The sequence below is a fragment of the Magallana gigas genome, chromosome 5, assembly GCF_963853765.1.
Source record: "Magallana gigas chromosome 5, xbMagGiga1.1, whole genome shotgun sequence".
NCBI lineage: Eukaryota > Metazoa > Mollusca > Bivalvia > Ostreida > Ostreidae > Magallana > Magallana gigas.
The window spans coordinates 31191238-31205124 of NC_088857.1; the positions used below are offsets into that span (position 1 = coordinate 31191238).

The 13887-nt window shown below is 30.8% G+C and overlaps 2 protein-coding genes across 2 annotated transcripts in view; both read right to left on the reverse strand.

Annotated features, from left to right (window-relative positions):
* The window catches only part of LOC105326528 (uncharacterized), a 57496-nt gene extending 51897 nt beyond the window's left edge, over positions 1 to 5599 (reverse strand). Inside the window, exons 1-3 of the mRNA XM_066085205.1 lie at positions 5544 to 5599; positions 5261 to 5350; positions 1978 to 2028 (exon numbers count right to left, since the gene is read on the reverse strand). Coding sequence (XP_065941277.1) covers positions 1978 to 2028; positions 5261 to 5350; positions 5544 to 5546 — 144 coding nt within the window. The 5' untranslated portion in view covers positions 5547 to 5599. The remainder of the gene's footprint in view (positions 1 to 1977; positions 2029 to 5260; positions 5351 to 5543) is intronic.
* A 5214-nt stretch (positions 5600 to 10813) lies between these two features.
* LOC105342324 (uncharacterized) lies at positions 10814 to 13141 on the reverse strand. Its single transcript, XM_011449237.4, has 6 exons — positions 12962 to 13141; positions 12219 to 12314; positions 11852 to 12083; positions 11647 to 11709; positions 11435 to 11494; positions 10814 to 11128 (listed from the first exon to the last, which is right to left on the reverse strand). Exons 1-6 carry the CDS (start codon positions 12962 to 12964, stop codon positions 10917 to 10919), a joined length of 666 nt encoding a protein of 221 aa, XP_011447539.3. The 5' UTR covers positions 12965 to 13141; the 3' UTR covers positions 10814 to 10916.
* Between the last annotated feature and the right edge of the window lie 746 nt (positions 13142 to 13887).

Sequence of the window (13887 nt, forward strand, 5' to 3'; positions counted from 1 at the left end):
TACTACGATGTATATTAAAGAATGTTGAAAGATTCTGTTTGATTGTAGATTGATCAAAGATTTTTTTTTCAATATTGATTTCATTGCTTGCACTGTTTATAAAAGATTACTTCATTCTGTTTCGTTGTGGTCATATCGGTTTTGGGTTGTTCCTGCCCATTTTCCATTTTTGTTCTTTCAACATTTAACACCACTCCGTTAAGCTCCTTAATGTAATATATGATTAATACAGGTATAGTTGGTATGCCAAAGGTACCAATACGTAATCTATGGTTTTGATAAAGTAGTTTAATACTGATACAAAAAGTAATCGAAAAGAGTATCAGACCATGATATTGTATAATTGTGAAGGTAATACAGCAAAATATATACCACTGTTCCATAAACCGTGAATACTTTGCTTTTTGCCACAAAATGCTGGTTGTATATGTAATGATTGTTTGCTGCACGTACAGATGCATGTGTATGTTTTATATTCATTCTTAGAAAGATCTCTGGAAAAACTTTAAGCTTGAAAATGAGATTGACACTATAGAGAACATTTTCTTTACGTTACAGAAAACACGCACAAATTTTTCATAAATGTGATACATTAAGAGGTAAAAGAAATCAAAGGTTTTACAACTTAACTTTAATAGAGTTTAGGAAACTTCGATTTACCTAACATATGTATGTTATATATGAAGTTTATATTAATCCAAACAAAAAGCCTTTAAATGGTGACGAAACGAATAGTATTAATGAAAAATACCAACTTTGAATTGCGATCATAATAAGAATGAACGAGTTTGATGTGGAAAAAAATTGTTATGAATCATGATAAGTTTCAGAAAAATAAAATATGAAAAAGTAAACGTACCATGACCACAGTATAAAATCTAGATGTACACAGGACTCAGGTTGGTCTACACTTCCGTATTGAGATTGTATTTATACTCTAGAAAATACTTAAAGGATTGTGTAACGATCGCTTTAAAAATGTCATTTGTCTAATATTTACAACCGAAGAATTCTAGCGTTGTTATGTCTTCAAATAGTTACGTAAAGCGGTCTATAGATGTCTTATCATTAAAAAATTTTTATTTCGTTGAAGAGGTAAAAAAAATTCTATAATTTTTGGGATTCGTAAAATAATATCATATTATTGGCTTTCTAAGAAATAGGCAATCTGGATTTCATTCGTCCTTTATGGAAATACATGTAACTCCAACATTTCCGTCTGGTTTTTCTTCATTCTTTAATAAAAATCAAAGTACTGAAGTACTGACGGGAGTTGATTTTATCGATTATCATTTATTCAAAATCAACTATATGTGATTTTGTATGGCAAGTAGTATCAGTAATCGAAATATTTCTGAGAAATTGTATGGATCCAGGCAAGATTGAACTCTTGTCTTGTTCAACCAAACGCTCGACTGTCTCCGTTTATCTCCGACAAGCAAGAAAGACTCTGTTTTGTCGGATATTAATGGAGACAGCCAAGCGTCTGGTTGAACGAGACTACATTGAACTCTAGCGTAGGAATACATACGATTTTAAAAAAAATATCTAAACTGTTTGTACAATTTAAAATCTTACTATTTTCATGGTATTAATAAATAAGTTTCCTTGAAGACAATGCTTCAGAATACATAGCATCGAATTTATCGATTATTTTCAAGAACTAAGTGTTGTCAGCGGTATTGATTTGTGCTTAGGTCCAAACACTGTTTCACTTTCGCTTTGCCTGAGTAAGTGCATAGGAGAGTTTATTAAAATCAACTCCCAAAAATCATGTTCTATTGAATTTCCCATAATTCTTAGATACTAGTAAGCAATATAGAACAAATATAGAAGTAAAAATACACATGTAATTTTAAGTCGACAGTAAACTCATACGGTAATAATTCATATTTCTGTATTTTTGCAATGCATTGGGTTATTCTTTTTAATGTTTAAGCATGTTTTAAGAGTCTTTTTTCTCCTGTTTAAATTTACCTGGCTTTGTGTCATATGAAAGGGGATAGCAGGTTTACCAGCCACACCATGCTACAAAAGATAAAACTGATAAACCTTATTTTTTATTCTATCTTAAACCTTATTTTTTTGTTCTATTTTAAAAATCATTTCATATTGTTTATTTTCAATGTTGCATAGACTATTTTACAAAGACTGTTCTGCTAAAAGGTTTGGCTATTTCCTTTTCATATTAAATTTTTTGTGTTCTGAATGTACCATTGCATTTACGTTTGGTGGTAAAAGGATCACTTGTATGTAACAGAAGAATTGACCTACAAGGACGGTATTTGTTTCTGTCTTTACAAAAAGCATATCGATTTCCGTTCCACTTCTTGATATCAGGCCATACACAGTAAACTCTTAGGTTCTTGTTCTCATAATGTTTAAGGATTGAAAAAAAAAGTCTTACAGTCGTTTTTCAAAGCAGTATGAGTTATGAACGCTTCTTTTTTTTTTTTTTTTACATTATTATCTTTAAATTTTATTTTCCGTTTACTTTCAATAATACAAAACTTATACTTTATATGCGTTTATTCATAACCTGCGAACATTAGCAACTACAGAAGTCTCTCGTGACGCAATTTCAAAGGTCGTTTTATGCATTAATTTTCTTTTATTCTATTGAAAACATTTACAGATTATCCTGTAAAAATATAAAAAAAACAAAATGCGTTATTTACTTCATTCCCATACAGAATCGTTATTACGACGATGAAATTCTCATATATGCCTTGTTCACAATGACGTTAAAATTGGTTATGCATTGCCTTATATCTCATTCAGTTTTGAGCATGATAATTTAAAAAAATTATAGATCCCTTTCAACAAAAAGAACACATTCATTTACTATAATCAGAAACAATGTTTTTACAAGATTTTTTTTATTTGAACTTATTTATTGTCCAACGATTGACAAACAAGTTCTTATATTTATGTCTCTCATTGGTACGTATTTTTTACGCGATGTTGTCCTTTAAGGCTAAACACTGCTCGTAAATAGGCACTGTCCGCCATATTTACTTTTTATCACTGCTATCTCTACAACCCCTATATATGCCGCAGACCTTTTGGCAGTTTTAAGTATTTCGCTGAAGAAGTCTCACTTCTTTGGACTTACATCTGGCCTCGCCATATCACTCGGTCGAAATGAAATTAGCAAATTTTACGCACTTTTTTCAAGCCAAATGAATACTAACATCAAATAAACAGGTAAAGTTGTGTCCATACCGAAATGTAATCCTACAACCTAAAACAGAATCAGATTATAAAATATTATTGATTAGTCATTATAAAATTAGCACCGCTTGTTGTCAATTGGCGAGGCTCCTGTTCTGTTCACAGGCTCCAGACGTTATGCATGTTTATTTTTCTCATAATAAAAATGATAAATCCTACATTAAGATACAATACACAAAGTACCCATTTACTAAACACAGTCAATTCGGCGTAGATTTTTGCTTATAACTAAGCTGTATTTTTTTTGTGCTCAACGCCCACGTCTGATTGATCACCCAACACCTTAGCTTACTACAGATTTAACTAAAAAGGCTTATAACCTCATTTATTAATTAAAATCTCCTTACAACCTGCTTTTAATGTTCTATAAACCGCTTAAGAAAGGGCAGAAGTTTACAATTTGGAATATTCCTTTCTGATTGGTGCATTTTTCTGTTTGTTAATTTTTACGTGGCACCTGTCTCGAGTAACACAAAGTAAATGATTCTTGTTCTCAAAGAGAGCGTGCTTAAACTAAGGTATAATTACGGTTGATTGCATTCAGTCTAGTACATACTTTTTCATAAATGTATTCAATTTGAAAAGCAAACGAGTATTAAATGAAAGTAGAATACTTTCGGAGTAGAATACAAAATGCACAATCCTGTACAAAATAAAATAAAATGGTGTTTATACAAACCGATAATAAAAAAGAAAAGAAAAATCATTCCAACAGTTGGAATCGAACCAGGATACCAAAAAACCATTGAATATGCAATACTGTAGACGTACTTTTGTCCGCGTGGTATTAATTTACGCTATGAACGCGGGAACAAATTTTCCGCGGAATTTTTTCCCAGTGTACTAAAAGTGCATTTTGGAATAAAATTTTGAAATTGCATTACATGAATAAGGATAATCGGAAGTTTCTACATTATTTAACACTTGCATATACGTGTACCCAATGTATATCGTTTTTATCCATGCAAACTGTCAAACAAATTTTTATTGAGAATTCACATAATAAATAATTTAATCTCTTAAAGAATTGAATTTTCTGTAAATTTACTTGCATGAAATTTAAAATTCTCCCAGTTTGAGATAACGGCACGTGTCAGACGACAAATAGCCTCAAGCGGGTCTGTCTTTCAATGACCCAATTAACTGAGGCTAAGACCCGTGTTTTTACTGCAATTTTAGATCCCTTTGTGCTCTGACCTTTAATGGATAAAACTGATCAACTCATAATTTAAATAATCATCATGTGGTGTTTCACAAGACGATTTTAGCTGGCGTCATAACATCTTGACGGCTAACTAATGACTACCGACCAGTGCACAACCGATAATTACTGTTCACTGTGAACAGTTCTTACAATTTAAGTCCAAAGTTGGACAAATTCTAGGTAATGAAAATAGCTCAGAACTAAATTTAATAATATTTATTCAAATGATTTTTTTTTCCATTCCAAGAATCCGCGTAAATTTTTACCCGCGGATTAAATTGATATTGCGATTCCGCGGAATTATGACCCCGTGGAAAAAAATACGTCTACAGTAATTGACAGCGGTAAAACGAACTACGCTATTCAAAACTTACATATGAAACACGTACATTGTATATTTCGACCTCAGGGCAGCTGTGTCCCTAAAAAATCCCATATTGATTTATTCCTTTGATCAAAACCTATCAAAATATCTGACTAATGTATTTCTAGGCCAAAATTCATGCAGAAATAGACCGTTTGACGGCAAAGAACGATGTTTTAGCCAACTTTGAAGGTAAATTTAATATTCATGAGCACAATTTTCTAAATGACATTTTAAAAAAAGAAATATGTACAGTAGAAAATATCAAATGAACTTTGAATTTTGTTTCTGGGAAAACTATCTTCAATATAGGCAAATTCTTTTGTTACGTACAAGTGATCCTTTAAACTTCATATGATATAAACCAAGCCAAGTAACAAATGCATATGAGTATAAATCTTTTAATTCAAGCCAGATTTAAATACATTGCAAAGATGAAATCAGAAATAATTTCTTACCGTTTCTGGTAGCAAATCCACGTACGTGTTTGGAGTACCGCCGCCATCACTTTGAGTTTGTGGATCAGAAGTAGATTCCTCTGGGGTATCCTGCAAAATAGTATTCAAGTGTAAACTCAATGAAAATTAACATGTAATTTTCCAATGTTAACGGGTTCTATCGAAAGAAATGAAATTGATTGAGAATTTAAAATTCAATTCAATTTATGCATATAATTAGAATAAATATAATAGGCAAAGTGTTTTTCTTCAAAAATGAAAAGAACATTTCTGCTAAACTCACCATGACCGCAGTTGGTATCGATGACTGGTCGAATCGATATGTGTTTTACTTCCGGATCGATAATGTCTTGAATGATATACAAGAAGATATGCTCAGAATTATGTAACAATGGACAGATCCAACAACCGACTAAAATTTACAACTGCTTACAAGTTCTAGTGTATACGCGATAAGCTTTTTTTTTTTAATTTGAATGCAGTAACTCATCATGAATAGCTGACAAAAGTGTTATGACTAATATAACCTAAATCTTATTTGTTTTATTATTAAATTTAATTTCTTATGCCCTGTGCAAAAATACTTTTAAACATTTCTTGTGATTGAAAACAAGTTAATGCAGTTCACGATTACATTTAAGGCAGATTGTTAAAGATTTGGAAGTAGAAAAAAAAACGGTTTAATTTTAATGATAAAAAATTCACTTTTAAAACTTAGTTTTGAGGTGGGTTTAAAAGATACATGTATTCATGATTTATAGACAGTTTATATCTTTTCTATCTTTTTGCTTTTTTAAATTTTTCTTTTTTGCAAAAAAGGAAAAGCAAATTTGTGAAATCTTGTTAAAACTGTTTTCGTGAATTTGTGCCATTCAATTTTTCATAAGCTTTTATATGTAAAATATTTCTACTTTTCTAATACAAATATCCTACAGAAGAAATACACCCATCAAACTTTTAAAATTTACAGCTTTATGTAAATTGTCAAGTTGGAAACATGAAATAAACCCTCTTATTCGCTTGAGGAAAGGGTAAAAGGACGTAAATGCAAACAATCTTGCATAGAAGCCATGCAATGTTATGGAATGTTAAATATTGCCTAGCACAATGAAATCGATCATTCTTTTTTTTTTTATTGTGATCAAAGATAAGACATTGAAAACAGTTCTAAAATCTTTATGTACAATGTACATCTTTAAACTTAGTTATGATATTAAATGTATGATAAAAGAGGTGGGGGTAAAGCAAAACCAATGAGTAACTTGATTATGAGAAAAATTTCTTAAATGCTTTATAATTGCAAATGATGGAAACAAACTGGTTATGTTTGTTTGATCCCTCCAATGAAATCATAACAGTTACTCGTAGGTAGCAGGAATAGAAAATGGTCATTATTTCAAGACATATTAGAATAAATGACAAACAATGGGCGTATACACAATAATAAAATAGACTGGGAACAAAAATATTATGCAGTGAAACCACAAGGTTGGTGCCAATCTTTAACTAGAAAAACATATATTTTACAAAAGAAGCACCTGAGTTAACAAAGTACGTTTACTTTAAAAAATGTCCCCGAGTTGGAATTGTAAAATTGTATAATCAAAATACATATTGTAGATTTATACATATGTACAGGTACAACCAAATGACAAAATGGGGCGTTATCTGCCACCGTAATAAGGTAGCATTTTGGCATCGGTGTAATAAGACAAAGCCACCCATGCTGGCCTGTTACCGCCCCATACAGCGCCAACGTTATAAAAAAACAAAGAACAAAGCACACAAGATATACAACAGCATATCAAAAACAAGTACCAATGAAAACATGGTGAAAATATAAAATATGCAAAACGAAAATATATAATACATGTAAATCACTGAGTGCAAAATTTGAAAAATATCATGCATTAAACATAATTCGAGAGTTTGTCAAATTAAAACATGGACTGCAGTGAGGCATGGCAAATTCAAATTTAAGCCCTTGTTTCAAGAAAAATCAACGCTGTTTGTTTGTGTCACAATATAATGCAAACTTAGAGCCCCTGCCTTTAAGCAACCATATCATTCAAGAGGTTTACCTAAAGTCCCTGTCTGAAGAAAAACTTTTTCATCACAGAGAAAACCAAAACAATCTAAATTCTGGCGAAAACTAATGTGGGTCAATCTATGGAATGCGTAGGTACTTCTTCAAAGCATTGGACTTCCAACGGCCCATATTTTGAATTTGCATTTTCCGTGTAACCCGTTGCAGTGGCTGTTTTCGCTGTGCCTATTCTGAAGTTGTGCGCCTGATATTTTGAAAGGCATTTTTAATGTTTTGATTTAGGTGAATTGTTGTGAAACATGGCACAAGGCAAAATCCTGGTGAAACATGAATCTATTGTGTGGGGGAATGCCTTTACTAACTTCAGTAGGATTTCGGGGGTAATTAGAAGTCTTGGGTCACATGTTGGTTTTACATCAGGAAACCTTGAAGCAGTTTTTTGATACGAAAATGCTGTGTAAAATCTTGGAAAGAATTTAACTGACAAATAAAGCTAAGATCAGATACAATCTTACATGAACGAGTCGTAGATGCAGCTAGATTACTTTGATAGCAATGTGTAATGAAGCTAGCCAGGTGTTCCAGACGAGGTGGTAAAGGCGGTGTACTTTAACCATAAGTTTGTGATACAAAGAGCTTGTATGATTGGAATGCTGATTTATAGGCTGCCACTGTAGATGGCGATAAAGAAGTATACAATACATACTCTGAGATTTGACTTAATGACGTATTAATTATAGGCTGATAGGGGTGCAGACCTGATCCATGTAGGGAAACCGTGCTTGGAATTCTTTGACCTGTAATCGAGAAGGTAAATCTGCAGCTATGTTATTGACTCCTTTAATATGTTTAGCTTGGAAATGGATGTTGTGTGTTCGAGATGATACCATAAGGCATCGCATGAGTTGCAAGAGTAATGGGTCCTTGCATAAAAGAGTTTTTGCTGATGACGTAAACCACCGCTTGGTTGTCGACGTGTAAAACAACAGTGCTATTAGATAACAAATGTCCCAAAATTTCAAATGTGATCAAAATTTGCAGAAACTCTCTAACTGAATTGTGAAAATCCACCAAAGATATTGGAAAGAGGGCATAAAACCATTTTCTTCCGAAAGTACAACCAAAAACCCAAATTGCTAGCATCAGTAAATAATTGTAAAGAGGAAGATGTGTGTTTTATTACTGACGGAAAGAACCCTTTACCATTAAAATGATCAAGGAAAATAGCCCATGCCTACAGGTCAGCCCGAGCTTCTTTGTCTAGATTTCTATTGTGGAAAGGGCTTTGCAGCCCCGAGTAAGATATCAATAATACGCCTAAGAATGTACGTCAAGGGGAAATAACTGCACATGCATAATTTAATGTTCCTATCTAAGACTGCAGTTGGCGAAGTGTAGCAGTGCGTTTATTTTTGAATGCTTTTATTTCTGATTTTAAGCGCTCCAACTTATCTGCCAAGGGTCTGATTTCAAACTTAAGTGTTTCTAATTTCAACGAAAAGAAAGTCAAGGTGGTTGGGTTAAAGTGTTTTTCCCCCAGATTTTATATGAAGGTTAATGTCTTTGGCAAGTGAATAGGAAGCTAACAATAAGCTATAACAGTCAGGCGAACTTGGGGGACCAACAAAAAGAAAGTCGTTAAGATCTGAAAATAAACACACTACAAACACCAAAAACCAAGTATATACATATACCGTATACAAATGTGTTTTGATATGCGTTTAAAATATATCTCAACTATTTGATCATTTTAAGTTTGTTTTGTATTGTACAATGAAATACCAGCAAACCATCTAGACCAAAAATATCCTGAAAAATTTATTTGAAAACCTTACATTTTTTTGTTGTTTTCAAATTGAGTTTAATCAATATATTCATATTCCAAAAACACTTAAAACGTACTTTTTTACCATGAGATAATCCCATTGTTCTTCATACACTATACATATTATGATCTACTGAATTATCAAACAAATATCTAATTTTAATTTTTTTCAGATTGCATACAAGAACATTGGGAAAATACAATATTATATAGAATAGAGTATACAAGGCAACAGTTTTTCGTCGATGGGCACTTTTCTTACATATCTTTTTTAATATAAGAAAAGGCATTTTGTCGATTAAGATACAGAGTATGTACATTTTCCTATTTTCGCTTAAGGCAGTTTACGATGTCCATATCCAATAAACAATGGCATTATCATAAAATTAAAAATACATCAATTCTAATTTTAGTATTTCATAGGACTATCTAAATTGGTAGCTATGGAATACTTTTTCTTTATCTGTAAAATTACATTTATACAATTGACTATGTATTCTATAAAACGGTAATGTTTGTCAAAAACCGCCTCCAGCTAAATCAAGTACATCGCTAAAATACCATGCATACGTGTATATTTATGACAATAGGAATATTCAGGAATATTCAAATCATTGTCAACTTGAGAAACAATATTTTGCGCCAAATATCGTACACGGTAGGTAAAACAGTTTTCAGTATTCGAAGAACAACACAAACGATAAACAAATAAACAATTTATCACATTATAATATGCATTTCCGTAATACAACACATATAATGTACCTATGTACAAAGAAGACTGGATTTAACATAACTGGTGATAGATGTACAAATTCTTTTGCAATACTTTGAAAGCAGCTCTGATATTGTTTGGTTTCAAAAATACAATTAACAAAAACAATTAATGATACAAATGTACAGGGATGGAGTAATTGAAATTATTTATATTTGGGCGTAATTAATTACATTTTTAAAAGTAATTGGAAGTAATTTGTAATTGAGTCTCCCTTGAATTACAAGTAATTGTACCTAAATACATTCCAAAATATATTATGTATTTTTGATTACTTTTCAATTACATTTCAATTACTTTTTTTCTACTTAAAAATTTAAAAAGCTGTCATATTCAGTTTAGTTCTTCATTAAATAAAGCTTTAAGCAGTACATTTTATCAGTACAAGTCATTGTAAACAATTAATATATGCATGTTCAGGTATATAAGGTTTACAGGATAATGACAGACAGAATTTAATAATAATGTTTAGGTTGCATACCTGTTTTAAATAGGCTTGTGTTTATACACTAATTAAGTGTCTCATTATAATTTGATGTGTTTAGACACTCTAGAAAGGGTTTAATTTGTTTAGGCCTGAGGCCCTCTCATACCCAAGAACAAATGTACTGAATAAAAATTTAGCATAAAAATCTTGTTCATGAACCCGATGACACTGGATTTAGTACCCCTTATAATGTTCATATATTATTTTAAAATATAAATTTTAAACCATAATCTATAAATAATGATTAAAATGGACGCAAACCTTTAAAGACATAACCATTTAAAAAAGTTTTTTATACAATCATGTATTTATTCTTAAGATATTAAAAGTAATTAAAATGTATTTAATTACATTTGTCAAAGTAATTGAAAATAATTAATTACATTTGAAAAAATCTATGTAATTGTAACTGAATGTAATTGAAAAATTATTGATGTATTTGAAAGTAATTAATTACATTTCAAAGTAATTGACCCCAACCAAATACAAAAAGCATTAATTTTTGCCTTAGTTTTAAGAATTTCAGTTTAATAGTAGTAGATGATCTGGGTCACAAGTAGGTGATCTTATATAGCATCTACGTTTGATGTTGTCCCAAAAAAGATGATTGTTTTCATAATTTACTTGACAAGTCATGTTGTATAAAACACCATTGGAGCATGAAACAAATCCATGGCACGTGTAGCAGGATTGGTAGCTTCCATCATCACGATTAGTGCAGTTGTTGACACAGACTGTTGTAGAAATTGTAAATAGTAAACATTATAAGGAATAGTGGATTTAACCTTGTTCAATCAAATTAATGCCAAATTTTAAAAATATTTTATAATTCATTATTGTTGCAGAAATCCACGCTAGAAAGTAATATCAATACCCGTTGAAGCTACACTTTACATAATCTTTTCACATATATCTTGTTACAAGAATCAATTAAAAATCTATAACACGTATTCATTTTGCTTTCAATTAGAAACCGAAGTCTTTGACCCAAAACCATCTCTTCAGGAATTTTATGTACTTGGTTAAACAAAAATGCTTACTTGAAGCATGAATCATGGTGTAAATTGTATTGTGGATATCTTTCTTCCGCGAGATATCATCTAAAATTGTGAAAGAAAAGTAATATTTATTAATATCTTATTTGTTTTGCATTTGGCATTACAAGTCAGTGTAGCGAATAGGTTTTTTTTAAAATATTAAAACAGAAAGGATACTAACTTTTAAAGGCAACTTTTTAGAGTATATTACGTACCGGTTTCGTTTAAAAAACGCTGTAGAAGCCATTCGCTAGCAGTCTTCGTTTCATTTTTAAAATCTATATGGAAACAATTGACATTATCAAAATTCTTATGGTAAAGAATGGACATTATCAAGAAACAGGATATAAAAATACTGATCTCATACAATTCTAATGTAAGGTTGGATATGTTTTTATTTAACGACCATATTATTTTTACCAAGTTGTAAAGCATGTATCATCTGAGAAAGACTGGACGGCAACCTTTTCAGAATTTCCCATTCTGGCATCTTCTGCAAATCCCTTTTGAGCTGATTTGGAATATCTTTTACAAGATTGTTTGTACTGACGTAACCAGCAAGGACAATTGATAGTACCACAGCAACCAGGATTATAGAAAACAGAACCACGTACTTTATCAAAACATGTCCTTTTGTCGTCTGTATCTTAAACTGGAAAAAGATAATCATGACTACGAAGTAGACTGAAAAATATTGAATGACTCATATTTTTAAATTGATTGAAGATTTATCAAAGCATTTCAAACATGTTTGATTCCATTGCTTGCATTGATTTTTAAAGGTTACTTCATTCTGTTTTGTTGTGGTCTTATCAGTTGTTGACTGTTCTTGTCCATTTTCCAATTTTGTTCTGCCAACATTTAACACCACTTCATTCAGCTCCTAAGTATATGATTAACACAGGTATAATTATTCAGTATGCCAGAGGTACCAATTTTAGTCTATGGTTTTGATAAAGTATTATACTACTGATACAAAGTTATTAAAAAAGATCTTACAAAACTGTGAAGGTAATACAGCAGAATGAAGCAATGGTGTAGTCTTTAAACCATGACTATTTTGCAATTTTAAATAAATTTGTTTTACTCTTATATAAAATGAATTTGTGTTGCGTGTGCATGTTTAATGATCATTCTTAGAGATTCTAAACTCCTAGAACTTTAAACTTGAAAATAGGAATGATACCATGCTAAACACCATTTTAAACGTGACAGAAAATACACACAAATCTTTTATTTATGTGATAAATTAAAAATATAAAATCAAAGATTTCTTAACTATAAAAGAGTGTTTAAATCTTTTATTAATGTTATTTATATAATATATGTCGTGAAATGAATTTTAAATTAATCCAAACATTAATGCTCTAAATGCTGATAAAAAAACCATGGTATTTCCACAAATAAAATACACAATTTTTATTTTGCGATTTCAATTTAATGAAAGATTTTAATGTGGAAAATTTACATGTTATAAACTATGAAAAGTTTCAGAAAAAGAAAATATGAAAAAGTACGCAGCAGACTTACCATGACCACGATATTAAATATTGAAATTCACAGGATTCTAGATTGGTCTGCACTTCCTCATTGAGAATGCAGTGTAAGTAAAAAAAAATAAATAAATAAAGGATTGTGTAACGATCGCTTGAAAAATGTCATTTGTCTAAAATTTACAACCGACGAATTCTAGCGTTGTTATGTCTTCAAATAGTTTCGTAAAGCGCTCTGTAGATGTCTAATAATCATGAATATCAAGATTATTTTTATTACCTTTTAGTTGAAAAGGTCTAAAATTCTCTGTAATTTAAGTGATTTTAAAAAATTTATTATTGTATTGGCTTCCTAGGATATCTGGCAATCTGGATTTGATTCGTCTGACATGAAAACACATGTATAACTCCAACCTCTCTGTCTGTTTTTCTTTTCATAAAAATAACGTTTCAGATTTAATTTCTCGGAACTTGATATCAAACTTTGATATATCTAAATGCTTCTTTTGCTTATTATATATCTTTTTATTGCACGGGGAAGTTAGCAAGAATTGGTCACTATATAATTATGGACTTCATTGTAGGTCGATATGTGGAACCATGGAAACCGAAAATTATTTTCATATATTTTGAAAATCAAAGAAGTTATACAAAAATTAACACTTTTTGCTATGGTCACAAGGTTAAAGATAAGAAAAAATGAAGAAAACAATAGTGATTCTTTCAAGCGAAAATGCTAGTTTAAACACAATTTAGAACCATTTTTGCTGCTTTTCGTGGGAAACATGCCAAATTTTTGTATCATATATATTCAAGCATTATTCACCATCTTAAAACTGCCATTGCTAAGGAAATGTGTAGACTTAAGAAAATTAAACAGAAATTCTTCATTGTTCAAAGCGTCACAGCAACGGCATTATCTTAGCATATTGCATTAAAATTGAGGACAAGTTTAGTCATTCT

Coding starts and splice junctions, on each gene's coding strand:
- LOC105342324 (XM_011449237.4), bottom strand. Junction 11,710..11,851: donor GATACATGCTTTACAACTTG/GTAAAAATAATA, acceptor GTTTCCATATAG/ATTTTAAAAATGAAACGAAG. Junction 11,495..11,646: donor GCGTTTTTTAAACGAAACCG/GTACGTAATATA, acceptor TCACAATTTTAG/ATGATATCTCGCGGAAGAAA.